The 13,499-nt window shown below is 30.3% G+C and overlaps 1 protein-coding gene and 4 pseudogenes across 5 annotated transcripts, besides 4 other annotated features; 2 read left to right on the forward strand and 3 right to left on the reverse strand.

Annotated features, from left to right (window-relative positions):
* TVAGG3_1074660 lies at positions 1-215 on the reverse strand (annotated as a pseudogene). The gene has a single exon. A coding segment is annotated over exon 1 (215 nt).
* Positions 1-1,672: part of a mobile genetic element that runs on past the window's edge.
* Positions 1-2,072: part of a mobile genetic element that runs on past the window's edge.
* Positions 285-806, forward strand: TVAGG3_1074670 (annotated as a pseudogene). The gene has a single exon. A coding segment is annotated over exon 1 (522 nt).
* Positions 2,073-5,941: a mobile genetic element.
* Positions 5,942-6,669: 728 nt separating this feature from the next.
* Positions 6,670-8,681: a mobile genetic element.
* Positions 7,888-8,681, reverse strand: TVAGG3_1074700 (annotated as a pseudogene). Its single transcript has one exon. A coding segment is annotated over exon 1 (794 nt).
* Positions 8,682-8,743: 62 nt separating this feature from the next.
* On the reverse strand, positions 8,744-9,881 carry TVAGG3_1074710 (annotated as a pseudogene). Its single transcript has one exon. A coding segment is annotated over exon 1 (1,138 nt).
* A 1,106-nt stretch (positions 9,882-10,987) lies between these two features.
* On the forward strand, positions 10,988-13,486 carry TVAGG3_1074720 (protein kinase protein; the record flags this gene model as incomplete). Its single annotated transcript, XM_001323046.1, has 1 exon — positions 10,988-13,486. One exon carries the CDS (start codon positions 10,988-10,990, stop codon positions 13,484-13,486), a length of 2,499 nt encoding a protein of 832 aa, XP_001323081.1.
* Positions 13,487-13,499: the final 13 nt, after the last annotated feature.

Genomic DNA, 13,499 nt, shown 5'->3' on the forward strand with positions numbered 1-13,499 from the left:
TTATCTTAGTATCGGTTGTAGTCTTTGATAAACTTTTTCGCCTTTATTTAAAACTTCTCTATTGGGGCAGCTTTTGGTGTTATTGATTCAGCAACGTCACTAATTGCTTCTTTATTCTTAAATATCCAATTTGCTCCTTTCTTCATTGTTTCCCAAACTTTATGCGCTCCTCTTTTTACTTTATCCCACAGTTTCTTAAATATACCTGCAGCCATAGTTGATTATTTCATTAAAATTAAAAATTCATTTTCATCTTTTAATTTTGATTTTTTATTTAATAATAAATGACGACTAACTATTTGGTGCCAAACACTAAACCGATTAATGGAAATGTGTTTCATTCATTCGAAAAGATAAATGAAATATTCGCAAAGAATGACGGTAGAAGATATTATAGAGAACTTGAAAGTTCATGCTATGACTCTGATACTCCATATTTTGATGATAAACAAACTCATTTAAGAATTACAAATCCGGCTCATGATGTGAACCAATTAGGTGACACATATATTAAACGCAAAGTTAAAGCAACTCTAGTTTCAAATAAAGCTTTCACATGTGATGCCGCTTTTAAATGCATGCGTTTATTCGTTGGTTACAAATCATCAAATCAAAGCTTTAAACAATTAGAAGTAGAAACCGAAAGAGGTGATGCCGGTTATCTTCAGATGGATTGCGCCCGTGAATCTTTCGCATTTGCAACATATAAACCAAAATCAGAAAGGAAAGTTAAAAAGTTTGTTCATTCGTTATATAATAATGTTCAAAAATATGATAACTCAGTATGTGGTAAATATATTGACCCTTCAGAAGTTTTCAAGAACGCAAATGAAGAAGTTGATATCACTTTTGATATGATTATTCCGGTAAATGATTTGTTAGCATTTCAGGCGTTCGATGATTATCCTAAATCATTTGGTGAAATCATTCTTAAATATTATGTTTTCAGGGATACTTTAGTATTTGTCAGGTTGACCCGTTAAGAGTTGCTGATTTACAAAATTACGTTTATGAAAAGATAACTGATGAAAATTATGAAAAGATTATGAATCATGTTTATAAATATGATCGCAAATTCCAACAAATCGGACTTCCTGCCAAATTAATTACAAGCTTAGCCGCTACATCTGCTGACGCAACAGTTGATGACGTTATTATTTCATGCACAAAGATGGAAGTTTTAGAGGATAAATGCATTACACCAGGATACGGTTTAATTGAAGAATCAGTTAAAGCAATACCACGTTTATTCAGTAAGGAAGATCCATTCATGATTCCAGCTCAACATATTGACGTTCGTTCACTAAATGGAGGTTGCATCACTCCTGAAGGTATTAGCTCAGATTTCTCATACGCTCTTCATAATGTTACAGATGTTGTGTTAACATTTCCAAAGAATGCAATGCAAAGAACAGTTTTAGAAAATCCAATGCTTCGAGGTCTTCAGGTCACTATAGATTCCAGAAACTTCCCCGATCAAGCGATGACCACAGTGGGTGACATATTCTTTACACGTATGCTTCAAGCTTCTGATTTAGATGGAGTGAATGAATGCACAGAAGAATACGAGGACTCATTAACTAGACCACTGAATGATGATAATGGCACGCCATTAGCTAGAACATGGAAAGACCAAACTTCATTCTTATGCACTATTCCAGTTCAACGTGATGGAGCGGGTATATTCTTTGATGGATTAGAAACTTTCAACTCACAAGTTACAGTACAAGTGAAAGCTTATCCAATCATTCAAGGTGAAAATGACACTTACTGTTCAAAAGTGACAAATCCGCCTCAGGTTTGGTTTACTAGGACTACGTATTGGACATGGACACCGGACGAAGGTTTGAAATATCATCCAACAGGTACACCACCACAGTATAGAAGTTCATATGATGAAATATTGATGAATAGAAATGTTTAAAATTATAAATTTATTTTTGATTAAATGATTTAAATTCATCCACCCCTTATGAAGAATTAGCGGAGTATATAATACATACGTAGATGATATGATTAATGAAGCATTGAGTGATAATAGAAATGCTCTATCTAAGGAAAAATTAATGAAAATTCCATATTCTGAATGTTACTTAAATTCAATCACTGCAGCAATTGGTAAACAAAATAAAGGTAAAACATTAACGATATTAAAACAAATTATCATTATTGCTAACACTTCCCCCTATTCACATGTGTTAATTTATATCAACCGTTCAGGTTCACCTTCAGATGATACATTTGAATCTTTAAAGCATTTAATCAAAATTCCAATTATTTATTTATCACAAGAAGAAGCAGAAGATTATTTAAAAAACTTTTTAATGTATAAAGAATTATATAATACAATCAAGAAGCAAGGATTAGAGGATAAAAATTATTGATAAACAAGGGATGAATTATTTGAAACACTTTCTATTTCAAATTTTGATAGAGAATTTTGCATTCACTAATTTTTCTAGATGATGCCGTGAAATCAAAACTAATAACTAATGAGAAATCATATTTTAATCAGTTATTAACTCAATGTCGACACATTCAGCGTTCATTCTTCATGGCTGTTCAATACTTCAAAGCATTAAGCACAAACATTAAATCAAATCTATCAACACTTTTCATTTTCAGTGGGTTTAGTCGTCAACAGTTGAACGTTATGCTTTATCAAGTGAATTTACCAATGAGCATTAATGAACTTTACACACAATATCAACAATTAGGCGAACATGGAAAAATAATAGTTGATTTAAATAAAGGAGGTGTTAAATTTGATTAACTTTTTATAATTAATTTTTATTTTTATTTATAATTAAACATGACAGAAATAGCAAATCTTCTACAGGTTCCATTAAAACAAGGGACAAACAAAAAGGGTCCTATAATAGAACTATGAAAGTTCCAGACGGAATGAAAGAATTAGTCCACATTGTTGCCGGTCTTCAAAAAGATGTTAAACAAATGAGAAACGTTTTAACATTACCAGAAGCTCAAGCATATGCCAAACGTCATGGACCAAATTGGGAAGCACATGAAGCAGACATTACAGGACCAAATGGAAAGCCTGATGGTATAAATGAAGTTTTCGTTACTGATGGTCAAGGAAATATTAAAGTCATAAATGGTATAAATTAACAATGACGGATTATCCTAAACGTAAAGCATATAATGAATGTTATCCTATGCAATTTGATGAAAATGGAAAAGCTGTTAAACAATACATTGGAGAAGGTGAAAATGGTCCAATGTATTCATACCATCTTATTCCATATTCTTATTTCAATGAAAAATTAAATGCTGTTGAAGAGGACCGGATGGATTACCACGATATGTTAATCAGTTTGATGGTCAATATGCATATTTGAGACCTGAAATTCCAGCTAAGAAATTCTTTAAAGTTGCTTTATTCGATCCAGTGTTCAATGAACAGAAAGAAGCAATGAAAGCAGAATTTAAACCAATTCAAGTGGCAAGAATTTCTTCATCTTCACTTTCAGAAGCGTTCAAGGAATTGATAAAGAAACCACTTTATTCTCAACAAGGTTATAACTTTGATTTAATTAAAGAAAGTGATAGACGTAAATTAGAAAAATCAGATGGTTTTAAGAATGCATGTAATGAAATGATTAAAGATATTGTAAATGATAAAATAAGACTGGAAGAAACTCAAAGCAATATCAATAACATAATTGGTGAGTTACAAAGAAAGTATAAGCAAACAATGATGAACCTTGGGATATTACCGTAACAACTAAATAAAACTTTAAATATATTTTTCTTTTTTTTATTCAATTATAAATGAGAAGACGTTTCACAAGTCAAAAGAACACAAACGCAAAAGCAGAGATTACGGTTTTATAACGTAAATGATGATAAATCACGAATTATTCAAAATGTTAAAGTTAATGTTAGCCCTGAATTAACAAGGTCAGCAACTCACCAAATTTATTAACTCATGACTTACCGAAAAAGGAGGAGGAGCAAAATAAAGAAGATGGAGACCCAATCATTTTATCTGAACCCGGTAAAGAACCTGTTGAAATTCCCACTTATCCAACATACCCCCCACCTCTTTCATCAAACATCGAGAACCCAGGAATCTACGATTCCAGTCGCAATGCGCCATATAAAATAGACATTAATTCTGAATAATGAAAATTTACCGTGATATAATAATTAATAATTATGATTCAATAATAAATTTAATTGACCAATCCGGCTTTAATTATTTTACCTTATGAATCATTAATTCACATTATCGCCATTCTTTGTGATGTTCAAGATTCAGACGTTAAGATTCAATTTTTCATAGATGATGAGGTTTCATGCTGCGGAACAGTTGCAAAAATAAATCCTATAAAGGATATTAGCACAATTAAGATATCAAAGAACGGGAACAACAACTGAACTTCATTTAACATATAATGATATTTATAATAAAATAGTTGATGATATAAAATATCACTTGAAAAATTCTTTGTTAAGGCTATTTAATATTCAAGCATTAACATTATCGAATAATAATCCTTTGAATCATAATCAATAATAATTGACCTTTCACCAGTTTCTATCGTTTGTTTTATTTCTTTTTGTTCCCCACTATCCGGATCGGTCATTGTAATTGTTTTTGTTATAGTATCAGCTTTATCTTTAACTTCAATCTTTTTTCCATCGGGATATTTAAACCAAAATTCCAAAAATTCGATATTGTCAATCTGTTCATATTTTAATCTATCAATTACATTTTTAATACCATCTGAAAATCTTATGAAATGGTCATTATATGGGTTTGATTGAACTAAATTGAATGAAGTGAAATATAACCCGATGATGAATATGACATTGACTCATATTTTCTGAAAACACTAAAATTTATTAACATGAATGAATTTCTTATTCGTTGAATTTATGAATTCTTGAGTAATCTTATTCTAGTTTTATTTATCACTGGAAAATAACGCTTTACCATATTTTTAATCGTAATAAAAATGTCAATTATCAAATATTATTTCGAATAATAGCTTGTGAATTAAATTTAACAGTTAGCGGAATTTATAATGTTACTCTCGTTTCTGTGAGTGGTAAATTTAATCCCATTCTTTTAGACCCTTCAGATTATATATCATTTATTAAAGATGACCTTGAAAAAACGTATGATATGTATATAAATAATGTGATAACGAAATGGGATATTAACATGATTTTAAGTTATTTAAATGAATCATTTATCGTATGGTATGAAGAAAATTTTAAATCAAAACCTGATAAACTTTTTGAACTTGATGAAATAAATAACCTTATTAAATTTCCGCTGAAAATTAAATTTTGTACTCCTCATCTTCGTTCATTGTTGGGAATATTAAATTTTGAAAAAGATGTTGGGGATGTTTTGTATTCTGACACTGGTTCCAATTTCATTTTAATCAAATGTGATAAAGTTAATACCCCAATGAGATTTTCACATCAAACATTAGACCCTAACTCTTACCCATCAATACAAAACATTTTATCCATCAACTTAAACACATTTTCTTTATCATATCCGTTTCAATTATCCGGGAATTCATTTATTCTTCATTCAAAAGATTTATCAAATATTAAATTTAGAATAACCGACCTATTTGATTGTGATTTAGAATTTAGGAATGAAATATTATGGCAATTTCAAATAGAGAAAATAGCTGATGAGATAACGGATTAAATATTTATTTTTAAATCATAATAAATGATTAAACCACAACAACTTAAGGCGCAAAGCACCCAGGTCCTTCAGACCATTACATACGCCATATATGCATATAATTCAAAGACGGCAGAACAAACGCAAAGGTTGAAATATGGAGATTTGGAGATAGTATTGAAAAATGACCATTTCGAATTCGTTTGCAAAGGTGGTGCAGTGATATCAAATATAAAAGAAATTTTATTTATGAATTCAAAAATTAAACTTTTTCCTTTATTTCCTTCTAATTCTAAATGATCCATTAAGCGAAATCTTATAAAATAAACTTTTTCCTTTATTTTTGTGTATTCATTGCATCGTAACCATATGATCCATTAAGCGAAATCTTACAAAATAAACTTTTTCCTTTATTTCCTTCTAATTCAGCCTTTTGTCTTTCGTTCATAAATTCTTTCGCAAATTCATTAAAACAAGTGTTTTTAGTAAATGTTAAAATTGATTGAATGTCATCAATGATAAAATGAAATCTGTCTATTAGATACCATAGATAATAAGAAGAAAATGGTTGATATTGGTTGTGTGTTGATGCTAACTGAGTTAATTTTCTCTGTTTCTGGTCAACTGGTAAATTGTTTGATTTCATGTAATTATACATAAAACTGCCAATTGTTTTTTCATCTGTGATAATATCTAAGTTTCTTATTATCGGTAAAAAGTTTATGTAATCATTAATGTATTTTTCATCAATGTGACCCTTTACTTCAGCCACGAATAAAGTATTTTTCTTTCTAATAACTCCCAGTGCTTTTGCTTTCTTTGTTGCTGTATCACAAATGATAACTCCATTCAATCTTCCCGGCATATACATTTTATGGTCAGTATATTGAATGAAATCATGAGGATTAGATGAAAATGATGAAGGATATAATGAATTAAAGTCAACACCAACGAAATGAGTCATAATGTTGGTGGTGTCCTCATTTGATACAGTTTTAGTTTCTGGACTATATGCAAGTTTATTAATGTGCGTGATTCCTTTAAGATTAACACGATGTTGAACATTTGATAGACCACCAGTAATTCCATTACGGAGAATGTGATAAGCTTCAACTGAATCTAAAGTCATTGGTAAATTATTTTTTAATGCATAATTTCTTAAATTGATTCTTAAACGTTGAACATCTTCATCTTTATTTGATTTTACGACATTGCAATAACAACACATTAACTGACAATTTTCTTTGGTATGTGGTTTTTCATTATCGATTCTATCCAATGTTGGTTTATTTGCATATGTAAACGCTTTACCACACATTTTGCATTTAGATGAAAGGATTAAATCGTGATAGTATTGATAGTCATCCATTGAAACATTGTTTTTAGTATCCCTTTCTGCTTTTTCATCTTGTTTCTTATATGATTCAATTTTATATTTCCAATACTTTTTTGTTAATTCAAAACTTGATTCCACATTTTCTTCTTCTGGATATGTTTCGTTAGGATTGAAGTTCTTATATGCTAACGCGTAACGAATCATTGATGCATTCGATGATAAAGAAAGATTATGAAGCATGTCAATTTTATAAACAAATGTTTCTTCGATAATTTTATCAATTGGGTCAATCATAATTTCAACGTCTTTATTGCAATAATGAATAAAATATTCTAATCTATTCTCAAAATTTTTAGCATCATTGAGATATATTTGATAATCACTATCGGATATTGTTTCTTGTGTTAATGCTGAATAAAATGAATCTTGAGTGAATGGTTCCTTTTTATATAATTCATCTTCGTAATTCTCCCATGTGATGAATTGATAAGGGAAAAAGGATTTAACATGTGATTTATTGTTTCCGAAATCTTGAGTGAATTGGTCTAATGTTCCACCCGCTATATAATTTCTGATGTCAATAAATCTTAATTCATATGGACAGTTTGTTTTCTTTACTATGACTTGCTTAAATTGAGAAGATGAACCCAGCATTGATTTTATTTTCCATTTTGCAGTGTTTAAATCACGAAGAATTAAATTTAAATCAAACTTTCCCGAATTAAAACCAATGATATTCACTTTATTAAATTCTTCATCTAAAAGCTCTTTCATTGCTTCCTTTTGTTTCTCATTTAATGTATTCATTAATTCTTCATATTGTTCAATATTTGATTTAGCAACTAATGAACAGGTTGAAAATAAAAATTCAATCCAATCAGAAATAAAAGAATCACTCGAAGTTAAGCAAAAATTCCTCGTATATGTTTTATCGTTTAATTTAACCGTTGATGATACCATAAATGGTTTTAAGTAAGCGTTCAAAGTTGCACATTCAGAAAGTTGAAGTTCTTCTTTAGTCTCTAATGTTTCGAAGTCAAAAGTAATATAATATCTTGTTGGTTTATAATATTCCTGCAAATTATGTGCTAATAGCCATTGATATATCTTCTGTTTCGTGATATGTGGTGCATATGGTTGTTGTGTGTTTTGCAATTGAACGTCTTGAATTAATCTTCCATTATTTTCTTTACATTTCTCACAATGTTTTAAAAATCTTCTTTGGTTTTTCCTTTCTGGATCATCACGGATAGAATATACTTCTTCTTTGCAAAAGGGGCAAACTTTATATCCTGTGAGTGCTTCAACGTCTGTTATTCTGTCAGCGTGAAGTTTTCCACATGGACTCTGTGTTAATAAAATATTTACTGTTTCAAATTCTGGATCTATCATTATTGAATCCACTAATGGAAAGTCTACCTTGTTAATGTCTACATCTTCTGGTTGAGGGTCACAATAATAAAAATCAATATTAACGTTTAACATTCTTGCTAACCTCTCACTTTCTGATGAAATGTCAAATCCTTCATATGCATCTATGGCTTCATTTAAATAACTTCTACGAGTTTTAGGATTAACACCATCAGGAATGTTATAGAAGCGTTTAAATAACCTTCTACCTTCGGCTCTTATTTGATTATCATTCATTTTAGCTGTTCCATTTTTGTTCATTTATGTAAGAATAAAAATTAAAAAATAAATAAAAATAAAGTTTATTTTTTTAAAGTCCAGGGCTAAAGTCCATAAAATGAATTAAGAACACATAAATTTTTATCATCTGCGACGTGACGAATACATTTTAATTTACTCAAGAATGCGTACCCTGATACATTAAATCTAATTCCTGTCTTATTTAATTTCACAACTTTGAAAAGGAATGTATGAATAGCTATAAAATGATGAGAAGATGTTTTATGGGTTGCTTCCATTTTTTCTGAAATAAATGAATAAATATAATGTTTATAAGTTTTCATATCTTTTATGTTCTTAATAACGAATGGTATAGACCTTTCCACTTCGTCTTCCTTCGGTGCTGTTCTTTCATATGAAACATTATTGGTATCTTCAATAATGAAACCACAATCACACAAAATTTTATATGTTCCAATGGTTTCTTTTGATATTTTATCTAATAAATCAAAAACTTTATCAACACCTGTGCATTTATTTAAATAATAATTTGTGTAAATATCATGATCTTCTTTCTTAATCGTATTAGTTGCATATGTCACGTTTTTAAGAGCTTTTTTGAATTTTTCAGAATCAAGAGGAGGTGAAAGTAATATACATGGATAATCTCCATCGTCAATAAATTGTAACTTATGTTTATGAATAAATTTTGTGCCTTCTTCTGAAAGTGTTTCGTCAATATCACCATCTAATAAATTTTTAGTAGATTCCAAAAAGTAATTTTTATATCTTTCCTCATGTGATTTTTGAACTGCTGATTCTGAAGCTGGGATATTCATTAAACCCTCTACTTCATTCTCAACATTTCTCAATTCCTTAATTTTTTCATCTATTTCATTTCTTAATTGTTCCAATTTCTCAATCTCATCGTTATAATATTCATCTTGTTTAATTTTTTTCTTCAAAATATTCAGGAGGTGTTTCAAGGCTCTCTGAGCCCAGGTCCTCTGGACCATAAAGAGGAATATTCTCCTGTTTTTCAACTTTTTTGGGATATAAATATCTCATTATAGCCTTTTTAGTAATTGGTCCGTTATATTTAAATTCATTCAACAATCTGGAAAACTCTTTCACATTCTGCATATATGTTGGATAAGAACCGTCTCCAAAATTTTCTAAAATATTTTCTAATTCTGAATTAGTGAACTTTAAAGATTTCAATGAATTAGTTGTTATACTCATTTATTATAAAATAAAAAATAAAAAAAATAAAAGGGGTGGTTAGTTTGAAATCTATTCCTCAATCAAGAATCACCTCATTAATGAAAATTGATGATTTAACAAAAAGAATAGAAGAGATTGAAGAAAGAATGAATCAAATAATTGATTTCATAAATTCAAATAATCATTAGTTTCAATTTATTTTTAAAGTTTATTTTACTCATTCATGACTCCATTGATTCCAATCAGTTCTTCAAAAATAATTCATTATTGCCATCCTCCTATGTTGTTGTCAAAATGTCATGTTGTCTCATTTTTTCAGAGAAGTTAAATGACCTGGTGACCTGGTGACCTGGTGACCCCTTCAGTTCTTCAAAAATAATTCATTATTGAATAACCTGACATCATCTATATATATAGCTTCTTTTATGTATGAATTCAAAAACGTAAGAATAAAAAACGTAAGAATAAAAACCGTAAGAATCATACATTTTTTTTAATGATTTATTCAAAAACGTAAGAATAAAAACCGTAAGAATCATACATTTTTTACTTCATATGTTAAAAAAAATGATACAAAATCGTTCAATATCGTATGAATTCTTACGTTTACAAAAAAAGTCACACAACCCGTCAACATATACTACTATTTTCATTAACCTAAATGATAAGTGGATCATTCAATTTTCTACTTTTTCTCACTTATATATTACCCTTGATGGATAAACTACTCTAATTTGATTTAGAATGAAAATCAAACATTAGTGATACATTTTTAAACATAGAGATATTCTTCACAAAACATATGATTTATCTGCAGATATCTCCTTCTTGACGATCTTGAATTAAAGCTTCAGGCACAATTACCAAAAAAATTCATAATCATTCATATAGTTTCTTATGGTTAGATATGATAGTTAATTGAAAAGTGCGTGATAATCAAGTATTAGATATAAATCCAAGCTTAAAAAATAGTTAAGTTTTATCTCTCTCAATCAATCAATCAAAAAAAAAGTTCTTACACCACTCGTTGGAATTTTTCATAAAATATTTATTATCAATTTAAAATTACTTTTCTCTTGTTTTTATGTTTGATTTTTTTTTTTTTTTTGATATAAGAGAAAAAAATGAGTGTTTACAAGAGGCATCTTCAAGAACTTTCCAAGACTGAATCTGATTTGGTTGTTGACCTATCCAACTTTGAATTCCAAGATGTTATCGGCAAAGGAGGTTTCGGCGAAGTAATCAAAGGCGTTGATAAGAATTCCGGTAAAATTGTTGCAATTAAGCAGATATTTTCACAAAAGCTTGAAGGCAATAAGCTTCGAAGATATCTTGGAGAAATCGAAACTATGGCTAAGTGCAACAACTTTTTTCTCGTTCCTTTTGTTGGCTTTACAACAAAACCTCCTTATTCAATTATCACTGAATACATGCCAAATGGTGCACTTAACTCATACACTCGTTCAAGATGCAAAGATTTCCTTTCAGGAACGCAATTAACATCCATTTCTATTGGAATTTCATTTGGTATGGTTCATTTACACTCTCTTAACATCATACATCGAGATTTGAAGACAGGAAACATACTTTTAGATGAAAATTTCTTTCCACGAATATGTGATTTCGGAATTGCTCGATTTGATGATTCAGAGACTAGTATTCTTACCAAAAAGATTGGCACACCCAATTACATGGCTCCTGAGCTCATTACATCCAACAATTACACTAACAAAGTTGATGTCTACGCTTTCGCTATGATTCTCTACGAAATGTCCGAAAATGTCAAGCCATTCCAAGGTTTATCAGTCAACGATATCTTTACAGGCGTCGTACAAAAGGATAAACGACCTAGATTTACAAATAATACTCCACCACCTCTACAGAAGCTTATACGTAAATGCTGGGACCGGGATCCAGATGTACGACCTACATTTGCGCAGATATTTGACGAGTTTAGCTCCGGAAGAGTTTATTTTCACGAAACAAATAAATATGAAATCACAAAATTTGTTAAAATGATCAAAGACAACGACGCACTATGTCACCGAGGCGACGACCAGTCTGTATTTGCTATTATTGAGAAGCAATTGTCAGAAAATACAAATCAAACTCAAAACAATAAAAATATTGAGCAAAACACATATAATTCTGATGAATATTACGATGAAATCGAAGAAGAAGACTATTCTTCAGAATCTGATGATCCTGCAACCAATGTATTGAGAGATCCAACAAATTCTTTGTTTTCTAAGTATTTGGACTACTATTCTAAAGTTATAACAACAAACCAGTTCTCAGCATTCTATACACCTATATCAATACACTTCAAAAGTTCAACTTCTCCCTCAATTTTAAAATTAATTTATAATTCATGCTGCACATTGATGAAACGGGACAAGCAGTTCATTCCTTTTTTCGTTACCTCCAAGTTCTTCACTAAAATACCCTTTGTTGACACAGAAGTTGTTGATATAATAATAGAATGCTTCTCCTATTTGTTTATTCACTATCCCAAAGGTCTATCTCAGTCCAACTGCAAACATATCAATGCCTTGTTCTCATTTCGGCCTGAAAAAATGTTAATTTTGCACTCATATTACGCAAAACAACTTTTATCGCTTACAAACCCTTGGCCGATCCTGGATAACTTAATGACAATACAGAGATTGGTTTTGAAGAAGGGTTTCGGCTATCTTTACATTTCATTATTTTATTATTTGATACAAAACTTTCCAACGTACAGGAAAGAACGTCTATCACATCTTAAGCCTATATTCATGAGTTTCCTCTCAGCAAAAGACGACAGAACTGTAGAAACAACTTATAATTGTTTATCAATTGTTTTCGGAGACTTAAACGGCCAAATCGACTTATCCAAGGCCACAAAACACCTTACAAATAAGGAACTGTCCGATTCAGTTCTTTCTTTGTTGATTAGACAAAATTCGATTATTCCTGACGAAAAACTTGTTTCAGCGTTGATAAAAGTAGCAGGATCATCACCTAAAGCATGGATGGTGATGCTTATCATAGCAAAAACCACAGAAGGAAAGATATTTCTTCTGAAAAATAATAATTGGATTTCTTATGCGAAAAAACACTTGCAACAAGTGTCAACATTGTTCTTTACCATATTTGCCGATGAAGAAACCCGCGAACTCGCTTCAAATTCTGAATTTTTCATCAATATTTTGAAAATATTGTTGGAAAGCCACGACTGCCACAATATGAAGATTGCGACACTTGCAGTACGACGCGCTCCGAAATCAGTCGCTTTTATTCGTCGTTTGGAAGAAAACGGAATAATTCTTCAATTTGCAGTCGAAACTCAGAACGGAGCCACAGATAAATACTACACCAACTGCTTATCATTCATTGATGATATTGGCCGTGTTTGCTATTCCCCGAGTTATCTCAAATTTATTCCAATACTTACGAAGCTTTTAAGCTCCCAGAAGTTCGTATCCGATGCAATAACTGCGATGGTAACTCTCTCTTTCCACAGCGAATGCTCTAAGGCCATGAAATCTGATAAGCTCAAGAAATACTTTCACAATCTGGCCAGTATCGAACAGTATGAAAAGGCATCGAAAGTATTTCTGAAAAATCTTAATAGTATCTAAGATTAATTTTTTT

The sequence above is a fragment of the Trichomonas vaginalis genome, assembly GCF_026262505.1.
Source record: "Trichomonas vaginalis G3 chromosome Unknown ctg_114, whole genome shotgun sequence".
NCBI classification, from domain to species: Eukaryota; Parabasalia; order Trichomonadida; family Trichomonadidae; genus Trichomonas; species Trichomonas vaginalis.